The sequence below is a fragment of the Papio anubis genome, chromosome 1 (assembly GCF_008728515.1).
Source record: "Papio anubis isolate 15944 chromosome 1, Panubis1.0, whole genome shotgun sequence".
Lineage (NCBI taxonomy): Eukaryota > Metazoa > Chordata > Mammalia > Primates > Cercopithecidae > Papio > Papio anubis.
In genome coordinates, this window is record NC_044976.1 from 69411868 (window position 1) to 69434982 (window position 23115).

A 23115-nucleotide genomic window follows, 5' to 3' on the forward strand; every position below is an offset into this window, starting at 1 on the left:
TGATATGGTATTTTACTACATGGAATGAGGGATGTAATGTTCTGGCAAGAAGTGTGCAACTAATTTAGGAGCTCTATTTAAAAAGAAAAAAAAAGGTTAAAATTAAAAATTCTGAGGTTGCAGTGATAATGGCTTTGGAATTTAAAATACCAAGCAATCATATATAAAAGGTAGGTGAATATAAAGAGTATAAAAAATTAACAAATCAAAGGTAACAAAGAAAACTGTAATTAGTTTAAAAATGGACATTAGATCAGAGTTTAAAAATCTCTAGTTTATTTCAACAAACACCACTTGATGCTTGACTCACAGGCTTTATTTACATTTGTCTACAGTATCATTTCCTTATGAAATGAACTAGTACAGTTTAAACCAAATGAAATCATAATCATCAGAATTGTCTGTAAACTACTATTAGCTAAATTATAACCTTGTATTTGCTTAGTACAGCCAAAGTTTTAAATACAGAAAGCACAAGAATAAACCAATGGTAACATGTAGAATCTAGATCATCTGGGCAATTTAGAAGGTAGACTTTCAAAAAGTCTGAGGCACAATTACAAGTGAGTAAAAGTTCTTGTGCAACCTACATAAACGCAGCAAAGAAAATTAAGACATAAAAACATGGGAAAGCTCACTGTAAAAATATTATCAAAATATTTCTACATTAGATATTTTGCTTTCATTTTTAGATCAGCTGAAGAGAAAAACATTCACTTTAAAATAAAAACATATTTTTGTTTGGTCTGTCTACGAAATATCTTAAAATGTCGTAATTTTTTATTTAAATTGCAGCAGACAATGTTATGGAAAAAAAAACAAGAAAAAGAAATCAATATCCCATAACAAAAAGCCCCCAAGCACAGTTGTTGATTTCCTTTGATATACTTACCTTGCATTGTCACTGGAAATACTGTTAAGAGAAACCTTTTTATTTTTCAAACCAGAAAACAAACTGAAGCTCATGTGACCAGATTTTAATTTTGAGAAATGAACTCCGAAAGCATTTTAAGCCATAACTTACTTCAAATGAATAGGAAAAATAATGATTTTTGCTTACATCATGTAGAGATAAGCATTCACTTGTTATTCAGAAGAAAATTGTATGCAGTATGTTTATAGTTAACATCTTGAGGCAAATGTTCACTTAAATTCACAATGTCTCCATTGGCCTTTCACCAAAAGAGAAATATACTTTAAAAGCTTACTTCAATTTGCTCATTGACTATGATTTAGCCTTTTCTACGATATCATATTTGGTAACTAGATTTTGAAGAATATCACACAAAGCTTCTTAAAACATTAGTAAACATTTTGAGATGTCTTTATCAAGCAACCATATCAGTAGAGAAGAGATAAACTCTTAAGACTTTCTTTTTTGCCCCAAATTGTGTGTCAAAAAGGAAAATAAATCCCACTTCTCTCCTTGTAGATGTCACAAGATTCTTTCACATTAAATGTGGAGCAAAAAAGTAAAGCTGGATAAAAGAGACACAATGATTCTAAGGCACCCTTAGCAGAGGGAATTTCAAAGTAAAGACATTTACAGTTGGCTGCTTACAATATAGTTTAACTTTTTTTTGGTGAGAATCACTTTGACATCTGTTAACAGCATAAACAGGTTGACTGTCTTTTCCATAAGTATGTTGTTTCCAACTAGTTTCCAGTCTTGCCTCCAAGCCCAAAGTTCAGGCAAGCCTAAGTAATCCTGTCTTAGCCAATGGACAGGATGTATTTGAAAATGAGAAAAACGGGTTTAAATTAGGAAGCAAAGTACTCTGTTACAGCTGAAATGGTTTTAAATGAAGCAAATGGTTATAATAATGAATGACAGAGCATCTATTTTGGGACATTATGGCTTAAAATGCTATTTACTTTTAACTTCACAAATAAACACAGCTGTATTGTTTTGAAAAGCAATGAAAGGCATGCACCTCTACTAGCAGATTTAGCACTTCTGACCAAGTAAGACACCAACTTCTTTAAAAATATGCTTCATGCACTGAACTGGATTTTTTTAAGATGTAAATTTTAATACATTATTTCTTTTTTGAACTTGAACGGGAACCAGAATGGGATGATCCAGAAGATGACCTGTGGCGTCTGTAAGACATAATGGAGAGAGCAGGCATTCAAGTAAGCTAGAGCTAAATTTCAGCATTCATTCTTAAGACACTGAAGGTACAAAATTCAGTACTATGATGCTAGCAAAAAAATTAAAAACTGAGATAGGAACTTACACACGTAAAATTGTATGTTTAGACTTTGGATATGAGCCCAGTTATCATATAAATACAATTAAAAATTCTCTACAATTTCAAAAGAATCTCATTTCAAAATATAGCCACCTCTCAATTATTTAAGATATTGAAGAAAAGCCTTGCAAAAATGTGTAAAATTACAGAAAATGTACAACAAAAGCATATAAACTTGGTAATGGAAGTGTGACTAAACCAATCTCTGTGACACGGTGTAGAAAGTGTAAGAAGTCTATTATGTAAAAAAGATACAGCAAGGCTTCTGTGTATGAGAAAATATATTCATAAATAAGTTTTGGAAATCTAGGTTACACAAGATGATTGTACAATTTGCTATAGGGTTATATTCATGCAGCTAGTATGAATAAGTCAATATCAACCTGGGTAAAGTAGTGGTGTTCCGTAGGGGTTGGCCCTGGGCTCAGGGTTGTTTAGTGTTTTCACCAATCACCTGGCTTATGGAATAGAGAACATGTTCATTAAGTTTAGATGACAACAAACTAGGGGGATTATATGTGGCTAAGATAAAAATTTGCAGAAGTGGTAAGAAAGCAACAGAATGAATTCCACTCAAAAACAGAGTAATTTTTTAACAAAGAAACAAATGCAGAGAAACAAGACTGTGTGTAATCTTAACATCTAAACTCCAAAATGTGAAGAAGCAAAACTAATCATTCTGTACAAGTAGGAATCATGAGATAATCCTACCACTGAACCCAGCAATTAATAGACTTTACATAATCTTTATCTTCACAAGCTAATAAAATATGAAAAATTTGCAAGTACAAATAAAGCCATTAAAATGACTATATAATTGAGAACAGAGAAAATTAATGAAACTAAGTAATTAGCCTGTTGCAGAAAAGGCTGACAGATGACAGTTGCACTCTTCCAATATTAAGTGTCAGTACACATAAAGTAAACTAACATAGGCCTTTCTCAAAAAAGATTTGGACTGCAATATGAAAAATGTATTAGCTACAAGGAATAATTTCCTTATAGATAAAGGGTATGAAGCATTTGCTGTGGAAATGCATTTACACATATTTAAATGAGGACAGATTCCAGTGATCTGAAAGTTAATTTTTTATTAGATGCTCTAGAATTCTTAACTATTAGTATTGAAAGAAGCCTAAGTATAAAAGTCAACTCATAAATTACTTCGACATATAGCTCCTCAATTGCAATCTCAAAAGACAGAAATAACCGAGAGTTGGCTATAAAAATTATAAATGGAAATAAAAATTTAAACAATAAAATGATCAAAGAATGGTTTGATCTACAATTCTAACAACCTGATCAAAATACAAAGGATAAACAAAGTAATGTTTTTTTGAAGTTCAAAGTTGAAAAGTAGAAAGTTGGAACACAGGAGATAATAAAAATCTAACCCTTGACTAGGAAAGTTTATCTATTAAACACACTTAAGAACACCCATTCTTATTTCTACAGAAACCCAAACCTTTCGGGTGACCGTGATCTTGTTCGTCTTTTTTTGCGATCACCAGATGAAGAAGATCTAGAACGACTTCTCTTTCTGTTCCTCTCAGGAGAAGATGATGAACTTGAATAAGATCTTTTTCGTGGGGAAGAAGAGCCCCTGTGGGACCTGGAGCTGGATCTTCATTGATTGAGAAACAAATCAAACATTTCATTAAAAGAAGAAATAAGGAAGATTATTTAGTTATCAGATAGCTCCAAAAACAAACAGGATTTATAACAACTATGAAAATTTTATAAGGAAGAATACTTACTGCTTACTCAACAGAAGACTTCTGGATCAACTATGAAAACATTCTACTTAAACATTATTTTAATTTTTCCCTTTACAATTTTATCATGTGTAATTAAAACCCTGCTTACTATATCAAAATAGAATTTAAAACTTTTTTTAAGGCTTTCCAAAATATACACAAATATTATAGTATTATAAAATCAGCAGGTAACTGCATTAACAGGACTTTATGTTTAGAAACTACATCCTTACATTTGAGAAGAAAATACACATCTTATATACCACTTCCCAAGGAAAATAAACATAATTCCATGTGGAATTATTCAACTCATTAAACTGTTACGGAAAAATCAGGCATATGGGACAGAAACAAAAGACTAGTAACTGTACTAAATTGCTAAATATTCAAAAATAAAAAGTAACTTTAAAATGATTTATATTTACAATACTTATTTTTATGAAAACCCACTATTTATGAAGTATGAAGTGTTGACATTCACATGCTTCACGTAGAAGTAAATGTGTAAATGTTTAAATACAAATTTTTTTTTCTTCACTTGTATATTTTGGTTGAAGGAATTTAGCTCAAACTTCCCAAGAAATTCACCTTTGGGCTTAAAATAAAACCAGAAAGCCCAAAAGGAGAATTCTTTGGAAAGTTACAAGCAATGAAAAAATGGGAAGAATATGAAGGCTGTTCTGTAAACCTTAATTATAATGGTTCCCAAAGGGAATACCATAACTTAAGGATTTTTACCTATAAAGCACTTAAATAATAATGGTAACAATAAAAAATAATTTGCGCTCTACTTTTTTTTTTTTTTTTTTTTTGAGACAGGGTCTTGCTCTGTTCCCCAGGCTGTGGTGCAGTAGCATGGCTCACTGCACCCTCAATCTCCAGGGCTCCAGTGATCCTTCCACCTCAGCCTACAGAACACACCACCATGCCTGGCTGGTTGTTTTAATTTTTATTTTTAGTAGACGAGGTCTCACTGTGTTGCCCAGGCTGGTCTCGAACGCCTGGGCTCAAGCAGCCCTCCCACCTCGGCCTCCCAAGGTATTGGGATTATGGACATAAGCCACCGAGCCTGGCCTTGTTACCTATTTCTTATTGGCTTATAATGCAAGTGTGCACATCATTCTTTTCTCCTTAACATGATTACACTGTGGCAGTCCTTTAATGCTAAATTTGATTCAAAGCAGCAAATACTTTTACCAAAAGAGCCACGGTGAGACTTCAACATGAATTTCCACAAATATGGAATTTCATTTTCTATTTTAGATGCTTTTAGTAAGTCATCATAAATTAACTTAAAAACAAAGAGAGCACATTTTGACTAAATACAGAAAAATTTCCTGAAAGAGCATCTTTCAAATTATGTTTCCCTCTACAGATGTGAGTACATGCAACCTGAAAGTTTACAACAGTCTACTACTTAAGACCACATCCTATCTCAACTAACCAACTAGATTTCCTGATTTAGTTTTGAGAGTGTTTTGTGCTCTATAAATAATACTGTGTGTAAAACTAGAAAGGAAAATGAGAGTACAGTACTCTCTAGGAACTTTATCTGATATAAATGGCAAATTTGTTTCTGAAAATATTGAAACAACTGCCGTGCAAAACAGAACCTGTTTTGAGGTACGGTTATTTTTCTTCCTTTTAATAATGAAGAAAATTTTTCTTTTTATTTACATATGTAATTTTATTTGAACTACTATTATTTATTTATTTTTGAGACATCGTCTCACTCCTGTCACCCAGGCTGGATTACAGTGATCAAGGCTCACTACAACCTTGTCTCTAAGGCTAGTTTCACATTCCTGGCCTCAAGTGATCCTACCACTTCAGCCTCCCAAAGTACTGGGATTATAGGCATGAATCACTGTGCCTGGCCATATATAATCTTAATATACAATGTGGCAATAAGACTTGGCTTCATCTTCCTACTTCATCACATCTTAGTGCCAAAATAATAAACACTGCATAATGCAAAATAGCCACCTGATTTCAACCATGGGAATGTCTTGGCACACTGCTGGCAATGGAAACATTTCATGGTGAGAAAATTAAGCTGAGGCAAGTGCATTAGTTTTCTAATGCTAAAATAAAATTGACAAGTAGAAGCAAAATAAGGGGGAAAAAGCAGCAACACCTTCTGCAGCCTTTAAATATTTTTCTCTCTGCTTTACAGAGAGATGCTACCTCATTCACCTTGATTTCGACCCACGAGATCTCGAACGTTCTCTGGAACTGGAACGAGATCTTGACTGCGAACTGGAAGAACTTCTTGAACGGGACCTGGAACAACATGGAAGGATTTTTTTTTCCAGGACCACTTAATTGAGCTTTGTGATATGAACACTGAAAGAAAGATATGTATTAGAGTTCATTTTCATATAAAAAGATAACTATACGAGATATATACTTTCAAAACATAGTATTTTAAATTAGATAAGATTCAGTAACAAAAGGTAATTAAAAAAATAACTATCACTTTCCAAGTGATTAAATTACCCTAAAGCCACTCAACTAGACAAATAAAACATCAAGTATTATCACTTTATTACAAAAACAATGAATACTTTGTTTACAAGTAACTAGAAGCTACCCAGAATACATGCAAGAAAACAGAATGTTGCAGTTTATACTTAATTTCTCTAAAATGTCTCCATCATTTTCCTTTATAAATCCCCTTTTATTTTTGTTTCTAGTTAGTACAAAGTTTTGAATGTTGGCATGTGTATATTTCATCCCTATATGTTTCTGTTTACTCAATGCTTAGAGAATTAAAGGGAAAATGTGTAATTCTGTCATTGTTAGGTAATTATATTATTGGAAAATATGACACAAGGGGAGACATGGTTCATACAAATTTTAAAACTCACAAAATTCATTAATCTAATTTACAACTATAATTTGTCTTTTATAATAATAACCTGTAGAAAAAGATCACTATATTTTTACCAAAAAATTACTAGCTATAGCCCCACTTTGTTAAGCTTTCAGGCTCTGTAGTGCTTAATTAACATATATCTAATTGTTATACACTAATAGCTAATATTTTATTCCTAAATATGATTAAAATTCATTGCCCATGCCATCACTTAACTGTGATTAAGGTTCTTCAAGAGGACACTGTTAAATTTAAATCACTGCTTTCACTCACTTAAAATTTTATTTTTATTGTTAACTATAAAATCAGAGATTACATATTTTACATCAACAAATAAAAGAATATTCAAGTACAACAAATGAGTCCTCTATTTAGTTTACTCCTGGACTTCTCAAAATTATGAGCATTAAGTCAACAGAACTAACACGGCTGAATTTGCTCCTTTATTCAGAATACTGATATCAAAGCAAACTATTTAAACATTGTGTAATAAGCAATGATTTAATGCCTAGAAAATTTCTGTGCTAGCCTTTAACATCTTGAACGAAAATACAGATCTTCCCTTTACTTAATTTCTAAATGTAAGCTATCTCTTTAGATTAATTAGATGTAAGTGTATGTAAAAATTTAATTCAGTTTTTAAGTCTGTTTTAGTCAAAAGCATGAGGCTAAAATAAATTAAGGAAGTTTCATGCTAAGACTTCACATTCCTAAAAATACTGGACAACAACTGTATGGCACTAAGCTGAAAAATTATTTTAAAAGTTGACTTGAATTAAATTTTTAAAATAAAAAGGAAAGTTTATTTCGTCAAGAAAAACAAAATTTGTAAATAAAAAAGTTAGATACTGACATTTTGACTGGTGTTACCCTTGACCTGTACCCGTTTACCTGGACCTAGACCTTGAACTTGAGGGGGAGGATGAGCGTGATGAAGATCGTGAATGTGAAGATCGAGACTTTGAGCGACTTCGTCTATTAGATTTCTTTTTATTACTATCTTCTTCTTCACTGGCATCAAGATTATATTTTGAGAGATCAGCATCATCTTCATCCTCATCCTAACAAAAATTCAATTATAATTAGACATTTAGATATTAGTGTTACCTACCAGGAAAGATAAAACAGTTAAGTGTACTGAGCACCTCCACATACATATATCACAGGTATCTCAGCAAATTCATTTGGAATTCTAAAATTCACCTACTAAACTCATCTCAAATAAACAGACTTGACAACTTTGTCTCAGGTATTGCACAGACATAAACCTGGAGGTCATACACACTTTTTCTGTCACACATATGCATCACCCAATAATTTTCAAGTCCACCTCCTTAAAAGTCCTTGAATCCACCATTCTTGGTCTTAAAAACTCTGTTCCTTATTCTCTAGCATATTATAGTAACCTCTTAGCTGGTCTCCTCAAATCTGAAGATCCATTCTGTCTCTCTAATATCTCAATATACTGACAGTCATCACTCTGGAACACAGGCCAGATAAATACATCTCACTTTTTTCTTAAAAACTTTAAAACTGGCTTATTATGTCTTTAGTTGCATTCTCGGACCTCTTATGATCAGGCTCTAAGGTACCCTTAATATGGAATAAAACTTACACTCTGGCCTGACAGAACAAGTATCACCAGACCTGAAGTGTGTGCTGTCCCCCTCATCTCATTCTCTCCTCTGCTCTAATTATACTGGCCTATGTATGATATTTTTGAAGGCTGCTGGCTTATCTCCTATTTAGGGAACCTGTATTTGCTGTTCTCTAACTAAATATGCTCTCACCTCAGCTCTTATTGCTGGCTCCTTCCTATCATTCAAGTTTCAGCTCAAACTTCACCTCCTTAGACATCAGCAAAAACCAAAGTTGATTCTAAACTGTTATCACATCATGTATCTTCATAAGACTATTGCTATCAAAATTATCTATTTATATCTTTCCTCCTCTAGAACTGAATAAGAGAAAGGTAGTTCTGTTTCGGTCACTACTGTATCTCCAGAACAGTAGTGTTCCAAGTACAAATAGTACTTGGCAGAGTGGAAACCCAAAACCTTTGTGAGAACAAATGAAAACACAGAATATATCTTCACCAAGTGTCTGAGGTTGTCAAAAGCATTCATGTTATGGTGTAACTCTCATAAGACAAAAGGGAAATAGGACAAGAAAATTGTTCACCTCATCTAATTTGTATTTGGAAAGATCTTCATCCTCATCCTCTTCTTCTCCCTCTGATTCTTTATCTTCAACTTCCTTTAATATAGATGCAGGACCAACTGCTTTCCCTCTGTATTTTTTCTTTTTACGTCCAAACTAGAGAAAAACAATTTCAAAATACGTGTCAGCTGACAATGCATTAAACTTAATACATTTTCTAAAAAATTATTTTTAGATATTTATGATTTCCTGAAAATGATCAGTTGCTGAAGACTCAAATTGCACTTACAAAAATAAAATACGTTTAAGTTTTCCTTTGCATTTAAGAATTTTTTCTATGTTTTTCTAATTTATATTCAATCTGAACACCAATATATAGCTTACCTCATCATATTCACCATCAGATTCTTCTCTTTCTATATATTCAACATTTTCTCTTTCATTAAAACCACCACCATATCCTTAAAAAAGAGGGCACAAACTGTTACCCGATGACAACTGATTTAAATAATAAACACAGCATGCCCAAATCTCCAAACAACAAAAATCTAATCAACAATAGCTGCCTACCCATCTAACAAATTACTAGTCTTTAAGAAAGCATATTAGAAATCACCACAGAAAATAAATAGAACTTAGTTGGAACGTCACATGGCTATACTTCTAGCTCTTTTCAATTCCAATTTGTCCTACATGACTTATTTAATTCATAGAATGTATTGGTGGAAAACATCTCAAACTTCTGCTATAAAGTTTAAAGGACTTTTCTCTATAGTTTATCATAATTCTTCTGGGAAGAATTCTTCTGGGCTCAGTAACAACCAAGCATTAAATTCCACTGTTTACCAGATGCAAATAGTCTGAAATCTTCTGACACACTAAAATTTTGCTACTTTAAAATGTAGCGGGCCTTATTAGAGCTTGGAAAATTCCTAATTACACAGACAAACACAGTAACACAATAAAGGCCATCTTTTGGCCCTGGTTTAATTGGTATAAACACATAGGTAAAAGTCACACAGGTTCTCTGAAGTAGCCAGTACATTTTGAAATTAAATTATTCTATTAAAAAGTAGTTGAGATTAGCAAACCACTGTTCTTTCATGTCATACCCAATGTATACGATTCATTTGGCAGGTCTCTGACATAAGCTTAAAGGAGAGACTGGAATTAAAGAAAATGAGCTAGTTTTAGGAAAAGTGAGCTGACATATTCTGAAAAAGTCTCCTGTTGAAAATTAAAGAGGTATACATTGATCAAGAGTAAGACAATCTAACTGGTCACATACTCCAGAGCAGTATCAGGACATGCGGCCCGTGATTTTCAGACTTAAGGACTTCATTCATCAGCAAAATATTAAATAGATTTATAATAAAATATTTTATAAAAATTAGGACTTGTAACTTAAAATTTGCCTATCATGAATATTTTAAAAATCTTTTTAAAATTTCACTTTCTGGAAAAAAAAAACCCACACGAATACAACATCTTTTCTTCATTATACTTTGTACTAGTGAAAACTTTAAAATAGTTGGAAGTTAATAAAAATATTTTTAAACATACATGGGATCTAAATGGGAAATAATTTACATAGGAAAAAACTGAAAAAATATGACGAATATGGAAAGCTCAAAAATAAATCATAGTAAGATCAGAAGTGAACTATAACTCATGTAGTTAATTTTTCAAAAGTATGTAAATAAAATTATTTTAAAAGTCAGCAAAATAATCTGTTGACAACAAAAACGTTAGTAAGGTATGTTGTATGAACCCATACAATAGAAATCTAGCTCATTAACTCTTTCCCTATAAATGGAAAATACACTAGCTCCCTATCGTCAAAACACTGAAGCATATAATTTTCACTGAATACCTGAGATAGTGGAATCAATGGAATGGTATGTATGTTTCCTTCATTCTACTGATTTAAAGCATTTTAGGTAATGCGTATAAATTGGTTCTATTTCCACTCTTGCCACACCTCTCCTAATTACTTCTCCACACACAGAAAGAAGAGTGTTTAATCCATTACTCAGGTAACTCATCTTTCCCTTCTTAGCTTAAGCATAGCTTTCCTAAAGAGGACTTCATTAATCTTTGCTGCTGTAAGACTATTTTGCTCACCTAGGTATCCCCAGCACCTTGCACAGTGGCCTATAAATGTCTTCAAGGAATGAATACAGAAAATACAATTCTGGAATCATCTAATGAATTTGAATTTCTTCAGAAAGCTTTAGAAAGTAACCAAGAATTTCTGTGTAAGTCTTACAATGAATATATTTTCAAATTTGTCTCACAGTATAATATAAAAGCTGAGCAAGGGACAGGAAAGAATCAAACACAGGTTTAAAATGAATGTTTGGATCAGGATTGTGACAATGGAAAAAAAGCAGGAAAGGGGGATGAATATAACATGTACTTCAAAGGAAGAACCAAGGCACTAACAGGAAAATTCTGTGATTCTACACTCTGAACAATTAATTCAACTCCTGATAACTTATTCTAAGGAAATACTCCAAAAGAATAAAAATCGCAATGTGCCAAGATTGTTTTTATGCCATTGTCTTTAATTTTTTTTTTTTTAAAGCTGACCAAAACAAAAATAATCCTAAATCCCGAAACAGAAGAAGTAAATTACTGAACAATTTGATGGAATTACACAGGATAAGGCAGCAATCTTTCAGAGGTAGTGAATCACATTCTCTTTTATTCATATCCTGTCTCATGCTTAGGAAATGCTCCCTGAACCCTGCGCTGCTTTATTATAAATAGCGAAAAGAAAGTGGAAAGCAACAGAGTAAGTCATTTCACACCTTCAACTGTTACCAGCAAAGACAAATACTTGTAGTAAGGGAAGTGAGAAAGGTTCAAGACACCAGAATAACCGAAAAATGGCAACGAGTAAAGAAAAGTGAGAAGTTACCAATATAAAATTTACCAAAACTAAACTATAGTTCTTGTGATAATGAAACTGTAAAGGAGTCAGGAAATAGGTCAAAAGTTTTTTTAAGTTTTGAAACTGTTAAAAAGATTTTAGACTTTATCCTAAAAGCAATCAAAATGGGTTTTTAAAAAAGGGTTTTAAATTTGGAAATAAAAATATGTAGAAACCAGCTAGGTGGCTATTTTTCCACAAAACATAATAATATCTTTGCCTAGGGTGGTAATGGAAAAGAATTTTTGGGGTATTGGAGATACCAAGAAGGAGCTATCTAGGCTAAGAAGGACATCTAGATTTCCAGCTTATGTAACAAATGTATGGTGAGTGGTACTAATCATGAGAAACAGATCATTGGAAGAGGGTCAGGTCCCAGGGGTAAAAATCACAAATTCTGTTTGAATATAATGAGTTTGACATTTGCATGGCAATGTTGAATAGGCAGCTGGATATATGGGTCAAAGAAGTCTGAGCTGGAGACATAAACTTGGATATCATGGCAAAGTTACTTAAAACTTTGGGCTTAGAAGAAAACACCTACAAAATAGAGGAAAGAAAGAGGGTCAGGGATGGCTGCAAAGAATCCCAACATCAGTGGCCAAAAGAAGAGAAACCTGCAAAGGAGACAGAATAAACAATCAATCAAACGGGGTGGGGGAGGGGTGGTGGTGGAGGTGCCGGTGTACCTTAGGTAAGGGAAGAAAAAAACGAGATCCTTGTCAGAAGGCCTTAACTTACCCAATCAGTGGAAAGGCAAAATCACTTCCTAAGAATAAGGTAGGATTTGAGGATTGAAAATGGTGGTGGGGCAGGGGAGGGGCAGATCGAGGACATTATGTTATAATGTTCTCACATATGTGAATATAATTTTTTAAATAGGGGTGGAGGGGATAAAAGTAGAATTTCTGTTGAAGTCTGGAAGAGCTAGGTTGAAAAGATTCAACAGTGGCCCTCTGATCCCTAGAAACTAAACAGACAATGAAAATGGCCTAAAGTTAGAGAGGCAAAGAAAAGAGGGAAGTAGTTCACCAAGTCTAAGTGTGACAGGGTGACTATATATAGAAGGAATCCTTTGATCATGTGACATATAAGCAGTTGAATGACAAAATCAGATTTTAAGTAAACAGATAATGTGGTTGGGCTAATTGGTGATAATGGAAAAACTATATGCTATTAGGTAAACATTTTCATTTCACCAGTAACAACACACAAAGCTAGTGATCAGCTATTAATTAGGCCAATGATTACCAAACACCATCCAAAACACCTGCAGATTTTGGAAACCCACCACCAAGTAACTTCAACAGTTCTGCACTTTGCAATCTGTATTTTAAAAAGTTTTCCAGATGATCCTAACACATAGTTAAGTTGCAGAATTATTGACAAAGCTTTAGAACACTTTAAATTGTGTGGCTTTGCCCTTTTAAGTCACAGCAGACTATCAAAAGAATTTAAAAATGGTATCATTATATCATTACTAATAAACACGCAAACCAGTGAAAGGGAGAGGAGGAGAATATTTCTAAAAGTATTCTTATGTCCCTCCTTGTTAGGATAAAGGTCCCTAACACTGTTATTTTATAAATTGTGAAACTGTGAAACAACAGATTTGTATGTGTGTATGGGGGGAAAAAATTCCAGTAAGAAACATTCAGAGCAGAATAAACAGACTCCTCACTTACTGTGGCTCTTACTCGAAGGTGATACAATTATTGTTTCAATATTTAGTGCTTTAAACAAAACCATTTGGTTAAAATGTGGTTGTATCATACCTGTTCTTTCTTCTAATTTAGCATACTTTGGAGTATTACACATATTACACTCTGATCTTCTGGCCCAATTCACATTGCTGCAACTTTAGAAGTGAAAAACACCAAATTAGTAGGCTATAATATAGATGAATATCAAATTTTTAGATATTTTAGAATTTTAAAATAAAAACTAGGATGAAACCACTATCAACATGTTTATTAAGTGGTAATGTAAACAAAGAAAATGTACAATGGTCTGAAGAGTAAATGCGGATTCCAACAACGGACTGAACCATTTAAGCAGAGAAGCAAAATTTATACAGTATGAAGAATGCCTTTGTAATTTTGAGAAGTAAATGACAAATCATAACCACAGGCCAAGTATCACTAATCCACAAATTCAAAATCCGAAAATGTTCCAAAATCTAACTTTTTAGGAGAGGACATGACACAATAGAAACGCTCACTGGAGCATTTCAGATTTTCAGATTAGGGATGCTGAACCCACAAACATTTCAGATAACTGATACTGAACCTGTATAGAAATTCTGATGCCTTATGAAAAAATATAACTTTAAAGGCTCCACTAATGTCTCAGTCTCTGAATATACCTTAAAGAGTATGGTTATACCCTATAAATAATGTTAATTTACTTTTTTGAGGTATCAGTTCAAGCACTGAATTCCAAAGCATACCAAATCCAGTGACCAAATCTGTTGCTGGAAACTTTTCCAATACAAATTTATAATCTAGAGGATCAGAAATTTATTTAAGACTCTAGGGTGGGGAATAGTGGCTCATGCCTCACCTGTAAACCCAGCATTTTGGGAGGCCAAGGTAGGCAGAATGCTCAAGCTCAGGAGTTCGAGCATCCTGGGCAACATGGTAAAACCCTGTCTCTACCAAAAACATAAAAAAATGAGCCAGGCATGGTGGTGCGGGCTTGTGGTCCCAGCTACTAAGGAGGCTGAGGTGAAAAGATTGCTTGAGCCTGGGAGGTAGAGGTTACAGAGCTGAGATCGCCCCCACTGCACTCCAGCCTGGGTGACTGAGTGGGACCTCGTCTCAAAAACAAAAAACACAAAACAAAAAATACAAACAAACAAAAAGAGAAATTTATTTAATACTTTTTTGGTTTACTCCTCTTTCATACACATAGGATTCATCTGCACAGAGAAAAGATGGAAGTTGGAAAAATCAATAAAGAATTAAATCTAAGCCTGAAAATAAAAATCATTAAGAAACCTACCTATAATTAGACATAATTACTTATGGCACACAACTTATGAATCTAACATTATTTTGTAAATAGGCAAAATGAGTTTCATGGTGTATTTCACACTAACTATACAGTCTAAAAATTGGGGGGATTTTTCAATAATAGAAAGAAGTAGGCCTTAGTACTTTTAAGTACCCCCCCCCCCCCCCCCCCCAGTTTGGGTTTTTAGCTCACCATAAGCATTTGTTTACTGGTATACATAATCCATCACAGTGACAACTATTACCATTAAAAAATGCAAAGAATAATTTCAAATTTCTTTATACTATACTTAAAGGTGAGACTGAATAACAATACCTTGGATTTAAAAGGTTACCCTGGCTTGTCAATGTGGTTAATAAGAGCTGTAATATAAACAAGTAGTGGCCAAATCTATTATTTTGGAAGAAAGAGCAGACAATAATTTAAAAAACATACGTTTTACATTGCCAGTCATTAGCACTAAATAGGCCTCGGCTCTTTTCTGCAAGTGTCTTTCCTATTTCAGTGCCCCCAGCTTTCATCATCTTGGCCTCAGTTGTTTTCTCTGAAAACAGAAAAATCATGCAATATGAACCTGGAGAAATAAATAAATGATATATATACAGTATAAATAGAATCTTCTTTAAATACTTACCCCGACCACATCGATTACAGCTGGTTCTTCTAGCAAAGTTTACATTTCCACATCTGAAAACAAATAAAAAGCATTTATAAAAATTTAAATTTGTAAAATTTTACATTTTAACTTGCCCTCACTACATATCTGGAATTCATAACTTCTAATACATCTTAGTCATGTTAATGTCAATGCTACCAACAAAAAACTCCTCACAATTTACTGGGGGAAAAATATTAGACTGGAGTCACAAATTCAAAATAAGATATTCCAATCTTCCATGTACCAGTTATGTGATCTTGGTTAAATTACTTAAGATCTCTGCCTCAAGTTCTCACGTTAGCAGATATCATTAGTTATAATCCCTTTACAAAGTTAGAAGTGACAGTTAACTCCACTTCAGTAATTACTTACAAGGTACCAGGGAGTTTTAAACCCTAGGGGTGGACCAATGAGGAAAAAACTTATAAATCAAGGAGGCTTCATGGATCTTAATGAAATTATATTTTTACAGGTAGTAGGTAGGATGGTAAGGAATCAAAGATGATAGGTTGTACTAACTAAAAATACAAAAAGGTTCAATAATTTTAAGAAAGACATGTAATGCTTAAATTTTAAAAAGCTGATTTTTAAGGCATTATACTAGAATACAATACAGATGTGAAGTATGGGATGACACTAAAGTGAAACACTCTAAATAATATTTAGGCTAAGTTTTTCCCCTAAAAATATTCCTTTTAACTCCATTAAACATGGAAAATATACTCTGAAAGTTTCTCCTGTATTTATACATATTGTACAAGCAACTTTCTATTCATATATTTGTAAATGAGTTGAAATGTACTCTCCTTGCAAGTCCTACCTCAAGTATCTGGGTGTGCTGTCATTAAAGACACTGACAAAAGCACATTATTTTACAGGTAACAACAAAGTCAGAAGTTGTTGTTGTAAATCTTTTGAACATTTTCAATAACGTCTTATCACTCAGAGCAATACTATCGATAATACATAACTTTGGTTCTATTCAATATCATTTGTTAGGCTTGAACTACTCCTTCAGGTCATCTTAATATCAAATTACTATCAATAGCTACCAGTTAGAATTTGCTACACGTCATTGTCTACACACCCTATCCATGTTATTTCATGTTTTCATAAAAAAGTAATTCTATTCCTTTTTCAGCAGTTAAATTAATAGAATTTTAACTCAACCAAGGTTTGTTCCAAAGTTTTTGCTCTTTACAATCAAAACCTCTTTATTTGTGGCTAACTCAGGTACAATAAATAAAAGGCTTCTATATGAACATGAGTTGTACGTTAAATTATTTTCCATGATATTTCTGAATAGATACATCTACTTGTGCACCCTTCAAAAAAAATCTGATTAACAATTTAGTAGAGTACATTGGCGTTGGCAACAATGTCAAAAAGCAGAGCCACTAACACACGTGCTTCTCTGCTGCAGGCATCTTAAGGGCTGAGTAGGCAAAAACACAGGCCTCTTCCCTCCTTTTCGGCTCTAAGGAGGCGAAATGTCCAATTCTTGTGGAGAAGTGATCCACAAAGAAAATGTCAGAATTTTCCAAATCAAAGAGGTTAGAGTTTGGGGAAAAGGGAAAAATAGTACGGAGGAAAAGTTTGAGTAAAAATACAAAACGAGGTGAACTGTAAGAGGCAAAAGGACGAGTGCGAGGAAGCAATATTTTCCGTGAACAAGAATAAAGTTCTGCAGGGAAAAGTCACGTGGGGGAGATCCAACACCAAGCTGGCCTGACCGGAGAGATTTCCTATCGCTGAAACCTGGTCGGGGCGGGGGTGGGGCGTGGGGCTAAAAGGTAGGCCATCTCGCACTCTAAAAAGAGAGGCTACCTTGGAGAGGTAATGTCGACGAAACGCTGAAGACATATCTAGAACAAAGACTCCGGAAAGACCTCTCTCGTGAGGAGATTGGGAGCCTTATTCCCGCCCGGGAACTGGCGGTTCGCCGCCTCAACCCGTCTTAAGGCACAGGAAATCATAGAAAAAGAAAATGCCGAACGGACCTGGGAAAGCTTCCACTAATAAACTCCGCCCCAATTCAGGACCCTTCTTGAACTCACTTTTTGTCAGGGCAAATCCAGTCCCCGTCACTGACTCGGAAATTCTTGGTCGACATCTTGAACGCCACCAGCACAGCCACCCGCAGCTATGTCTTCACAGGAGGAAAGCGGGCCGGGGACTTTCGGCAACTCGGGGCTGTCCCCACACTGCCTGACTCGCGCCTACTACTGCGTCAGGGTTTGATAATGAGGGAACTGACCAGGAATTCAGCTTATACGTTGTTGTCCAGACTAAGATGCCTGTGCTACTGTTTCTTAGATGAAAAAGTTAAAATACAAATATCTTTTCTAGGACTAAACTAACAGGCGTCATAAGGACAACCCAGATAGGAGGCCTTCGTGGCACTAGAAGCCTCGGAGAGCCCCCTACAGGTGGGAGGACCCAAGAGTAAAGTACTTCCGCTTCCATAGGTGGAGCTGGAAAGGTGGAGGCGGAAGTGACTGATCAATTCAGGGGCGTGGGGTTCCTTTAGGGCTAGAAACGGCTCGGGCTCTTCATATTTTTAGGGAAATTATTTTAAAAAGGCACAAAAATTCCGTTATTTCATGCACGTGGGATGTCGTTAAGAAACCTATTTTTTATATATACATAAATAGGTGTAACAGATAAGTAAGCATGGGAACCAACTGGTAATTTTAAAACTGAGATATTGCCAACATTGTTTAAATTACCAGTGTCTTTTCCAGATACCATCCCATTACTTTCTTCCACAGATAACACTTTCCCATATTTGGGATTTATTCTTTTCTTTTTAAAGGTTTAATTTGTGTGCACCGTTAGTCCAAACTGCACCATTTCCGTAAGCCCCCTGCCATTTTGCAGACCTTAGTCAAAGTGAAACATTCCATGGGGTTTGGGCCGTGAGAAACAGGCTGCGTCTTATATTCTGCTGGGAGAAAGTACCACATTCCACCAGAACAAGGGCCAGAGCTGCCTCATCCTGGGAACACCTTATCAACATTTTCCCAGGAAGCAGGCCTTGGTCTCCCAGACCACTCCCACCCAGGCCTATAAATTACTCCAGCCTGTAAGGAGCTATGGGCACGGGCATTAAGCTGATCTCCCACCTCTGTAGGTCTTATGCTGGACATAAATTCTGTATTTGCTGTTAAGCCGCCCTGTCTTTCTTTAACCTTTGACTTCTATTCAAAACCTAACATACATGTATGTTTAATTTGATGAGCTATATAAGGATAGTTGATTATGTACTCTTTTTTTGTTCATGCAACATTATGCCTCTAAATTAATCCTAGGTAGTTGCATGTAGAAGCATATAGGTGTAGTTCTTTTATTTTCACTGATGTATACTGATACTATTCCATTTTGCGACAGTTTATTCCTTCTGTTTCTCAGGCTTGGTATTACAAACACCAGTATGAGCATTCTTATGCATAGATTCTGGTATACAAATGCAATAAATTTTTTTAGAATACAGCATATACAGTCATCCTTCCCAAGTGCTTATCAATGGTAGCCTGGATAAATAAATTGTCATATATTTACACAGTTGGAATACTCTATACAGTAACAAGAATAACAAATTACAATCCTATTATTGACCAGTATTTATTTGACTCACAAACACAGTCTTGAATTGAAAAAAGCCAGACACAAAATGGCATATCCTATATTACTCCATTTACATGAAGTTCAAAAGCAGCAAAACTAATCTTGGATAGTGATCACCCTTGAGAGTAGAGAGGAGATAGTGACTTGATGGGGTCAATAGGAATAATAGATGCCAGAGCTGGTAGATGACATGCAGTTAATGCAACAGCAGTTAATCAACTATACTAACCGTAATTAGCAGAATTTTTCTGGGAGAATTATTTGTCAAGAGAAAAATTCTTTATAGTAAGTCTAGGATAACAATGGACAAAATTTGTGAATACATCTGATAATGACCAGAAGAGGTTATTTGAGTTCAAGGACTATAGCTGATTTTTCAAAGATAAATATTTCTACAAAAGAAATTTATTTCAGCTATCCTAATTTGAAAGAAAAATTCTACCCATTTTCTTTATTCTTACTATATGCTCACCAAACAGTCCTCTGATAATTTTTCTTCTTCCTGAGCACACTTAACCTACTATGGTGAAATTCCCAGAGTGAATTTATCCACACAATTTGTTCATCTGGATTAAGCTCTCTTTATAGATTAAGAAATTGGCATTCTGAAATGCATATCAGTTGTTTACGGGTCCTCTTAATATGTTGGTCCCCAGGAGATTAGCTCTGGTGGAAATGGTAAAGTTGAGTTTCTGAATCTACAAACCTAAGAATCTGGCTCTAAATATTGCATTAGGGCTCACTCTGCTTGCAAGGAACAAAAATAAAAATAAAATGACTTAAACTACAAAAAGGGGGAGCATATTATAAAGAGAAGGTGGTGTTTAATGGATGGAATGCTAGAGCAGGAGTGCAGTTTCAGAAAGATCCTAAAAGAAGCTATCCTCTATTCAAGCAGCACCCTTTCTCTGTCTCTTTGCTGAATTCATTCTGCATACACAGTATTCTTTTCTCAGACTAGATTTTCTGTTACTTAGTTCAGAAGACTGAAAAAAAAAAAAAAAAAAAAAGCAGTACTGCTCTTAGACCTGGGCAACCAGGGCTCCTAACCTGGTCCTGCACCTGGCCTTCCTTGAGATGCCCTAAAATTCCCCTGGGGTGCCTTGGACCATTCAGCAGGATGGAGCCAAAATGTAGTACTATGTGGATCCTGGACAATGGAAGTCCTGAGATGTTCTATTGCTTTTGGTGGTGGGGACCAGCCAAGTCAGCAGGACCTGTTGAGTGGGACACCCTAAGCCTAGATAAAATGTTATTGGCTTCTTTGTTTCTTCCCTTCAGGCCCTCCTGACCATACGACCCTCTTACGATACTCAGGGTCCCACCAGTGCTCCAGGATCTCTGGGACTAGCACCTGTAGGGTGGCTTAGGGCTGGATGGCCCTGCCAGTTCCTGGAGAGCAACTTGGAGAGCCAAAGCTCCCACTGACTGGGGCATTATTTTTTTCATGGCATTATTTCTTTCATCGCACAAGTATGGGCCACCAGAATGATGCTTTTTCTTTTTTTTTTTTTTTTTTTTTTGAGACGGAGTCTCGCTCTGCCGCCCAGGCTGGAGTGCAGTGGCCGGATCTCTGCTCACTGCAAGCTCCGCCTCCCGGGTTCACGCCATTCTCCTGCCTCAGCCTTCCGAGTAGCTGGGACTACAGGCGCCCGCCACCGCGCCCGGCTAGTTTTTTGTATTTTTTAGTAGAGACGGGGTTTCACCATGTTAGCCAGGATGGTCTCGATCTCCTGACCTCGTGATCCGCCCGTCTCGGCCTCCCAAAGTGCTGGGATTACAGGCTTGAGCCACCGCGCCCGGCCTATGATGCTTTTTCAGTGGTTCGAGAGTGATTTTCAGTAATATCAGACACAGGATGACTTCAGTGCTCTGGGCCACCACTGTCCCCCATGCATCCTTGGTCTGGAGCTGACTGTGTGAGCCAGTATGTGGGCTCTTCCCTGACTGCTCAGACCAAGGAGTCACCTCTAGTGGAGAGCACTTGAAAATCGTATGTGTGTCTGCAGACATCCTTTATCCTGGGGTCTCCAGTCCTCACCCTGCTGCTGACATTAGGGCAGTCACATTACCCCTCTGCAAGCTCCGTGTCACATATCAGACATGACTTATCATGGCAATGCTTGCCTCCTTTGAGGGCTTTTGAGACTGTAGCAACACAAAGCCAATGGACCATTTCAATCAATGTCCTTTCTTACCTCTAATCAACATGGTAACCTCCTGTTTTGAGTTGGTCGTAAGCCTTGTTGAACAAGTGATGGACATTGGTTGCTCAAATGGGATGACTCTTTTCATCTATCCAGGGCCCCTCATCTATCTTCACCACTGATAACTATACATGGAAGGCAGGGCTGCAGCCAAACTTAAAAGGATCACACTCTAGGGATGTAGTGATTACGGTCTAGAGAATTCAAGAGAAGACATGGTTGAGAGATGTGCTATTCTACGTTACTGCAATAAGTTCTATAAATAAATGCTGTTAATAAATTCCAAACAATAAATTAACAACCACAATATGAATAATTGTTTGCATTTTCCTGCATTCTCTGTGTAAGATCTGTATTTGTGGTCATCATCAACAAAGTACACTAACAACATTTGAATAATTAGAATCTAGTGTTCACAGGCAGTACAATGGATGTTGAAGCAATATGAGAAATGCTGTAATCAGCATTAAATAAATGGCGTTATGGAACTGCAGAGGCAAGAAGATCTATACGGTTCCAATTATAATAGGACCCAAGGAGCCATGGCATTGTGAATGATAATAGTGTTACTACCTTTTCCTTGCAGTGGTAGATATGAAATTAAACAGGAATGGTTTCTTTAGTAATAATTAATACAAACAGGTGAAATTTTATGTTCACTGATTAGACAATAAGCAGCTATGTTAGTAGCTTTTCCTTGCCTTGACTCTTTAACAGCAAATCACTCCATCTCACATGGGTCCATGACTTTTATAATTATTTTTGTAATTAGTTGATTGCTATAGATAAATTCTCTCTCTCCTTGAATATTTCCTCAGGGCTTTTAATATCTATAGGCAACCCTGGACAGAAGATAGTGTTGCTAAAGTGTTCAAGTTTCTGTTTCTTCTATTCAAGAAATTCCCACCTGGAGCCTCTTAGCCCCATCTTCAAATTTCCAGACAGACTCTAGTTGCTCTGGCTTGAGTCAGGTGTGCATCTCTGTCCAATCAGCTATGCCAGTTTTTCAGGAGCATGGTGTGATGTATAGGCCTGACTACTAGGAGGCACTCCTGTGGGAAAAGGAGAGTAAAGGGTAGTGCGCAGAGAAAAGAAAAAGCAGTTGGTTCTTGTATTGGTTTTCTAGTGCCACGTAACAAGTTACCACAACCTTAGAAGCTTAAAGTAACATGTATTTGTTATCTCTGTTTCTGTGGATGAGAAGTCTGGGCATAGCTTAATTGGATTCTCTGCTTAGGGTCTCACTAGGCAGAAATCAAGGTGCCAAGTGGAGCTGCAATTTCATCTTAAGCTCGGGGTTCTCTTTTAGGCATATTCAGTTGTCAGTGGAATTTACTTCCCTGCAACTTTATGTCTGAGGTCCCTATTTTCTTGGGAGATGTTGGCCAGGGGTTTCTCTCAGCTTCAAGAGACTGCCCTCAGGTCCTAATTACATGGCATCTCACAACGGAGTTTACTTCTCCAAAGCCAGCAGGAGAATTTCTCTCCAGTCGACTGCTGCTACTGCCACTACCATTACTCTATCCACTACTACTATAACTAATACTACTATAGAGTCTTATATAATATAATGTAATCAGAGGAGAGATGGTTCCATCCCCTTTGCCATCTAACATAAACTAA

At 35.6% G+C, this 23115-nt stretch overlaps 1 protein-coding gene across 2 annotated transcripts; it reads right to left on the minus strand.

Moving 5' to 3' along the window:
* Positions 1-253: 253 nt before the first annotated feature.
* Positions 254-18068, minus strand: ZRANB2 (zinc finger RANBP2-type containing 2). Of its 2 annotated transcripts, XM_003892057.2 has the most exons (11): positions 17716-18068; positions 15635-15687; positions 15436-15544; positions 13761-13843; positions 9435-9511; positions 9072-9206; positions 7782-7951; positions 6209-6295; positions 3721-3879; positions 2639-2713; positions 254-2103 (listed from the first exon to the last, which is right to left on the minus strand). In XM_003892057.2, exons 1-10 carry the CDS (start codon positions 17769-17771, stop codon positions 2680-2682), a joined length of 963 nt encoding a protein of 320 aa, XP_003892106.1. In that variant the 5' UTR covers positions 17772-18068; the 3' UTR covers positions 254-2103; positions 2639-2679. The 2 variants fall into 2 exon arrangements, with proteins under 2 accessions (XP_003892106.1, XP_003892107.1); XM_003892058.2 differs by lacking the exon at positions 2639-2713.
* Positions 18069-23115: the final 5047 nt, after the last annotated feature.

Bases quoted from the DNA above. Each gene is read 5' to 3' on its own strand.
- ZRANB2 (XM_003892058.2), bottom strand. From the start codon at position 17,771: ATGTCGACCAAGAATTTCCGAGTCAGTGACGGGGACTGGATTTGCCCT. The intron at 6,296-7,781 runs GTAAACGGGTAC...ATGTTGTTCCAG, and splicing joins AGTTCAAGGTCTAGGTCCAG to GTCCCGTTCAAGAAGTTCTT. The intron at 3,880-6,208 runs GTGAATGAGGTA...CAATCAATGAAG, and splicing joins TCTCGTGGGTCGAAATCAAG to ATCCAGCTCCAGGTCCCACA.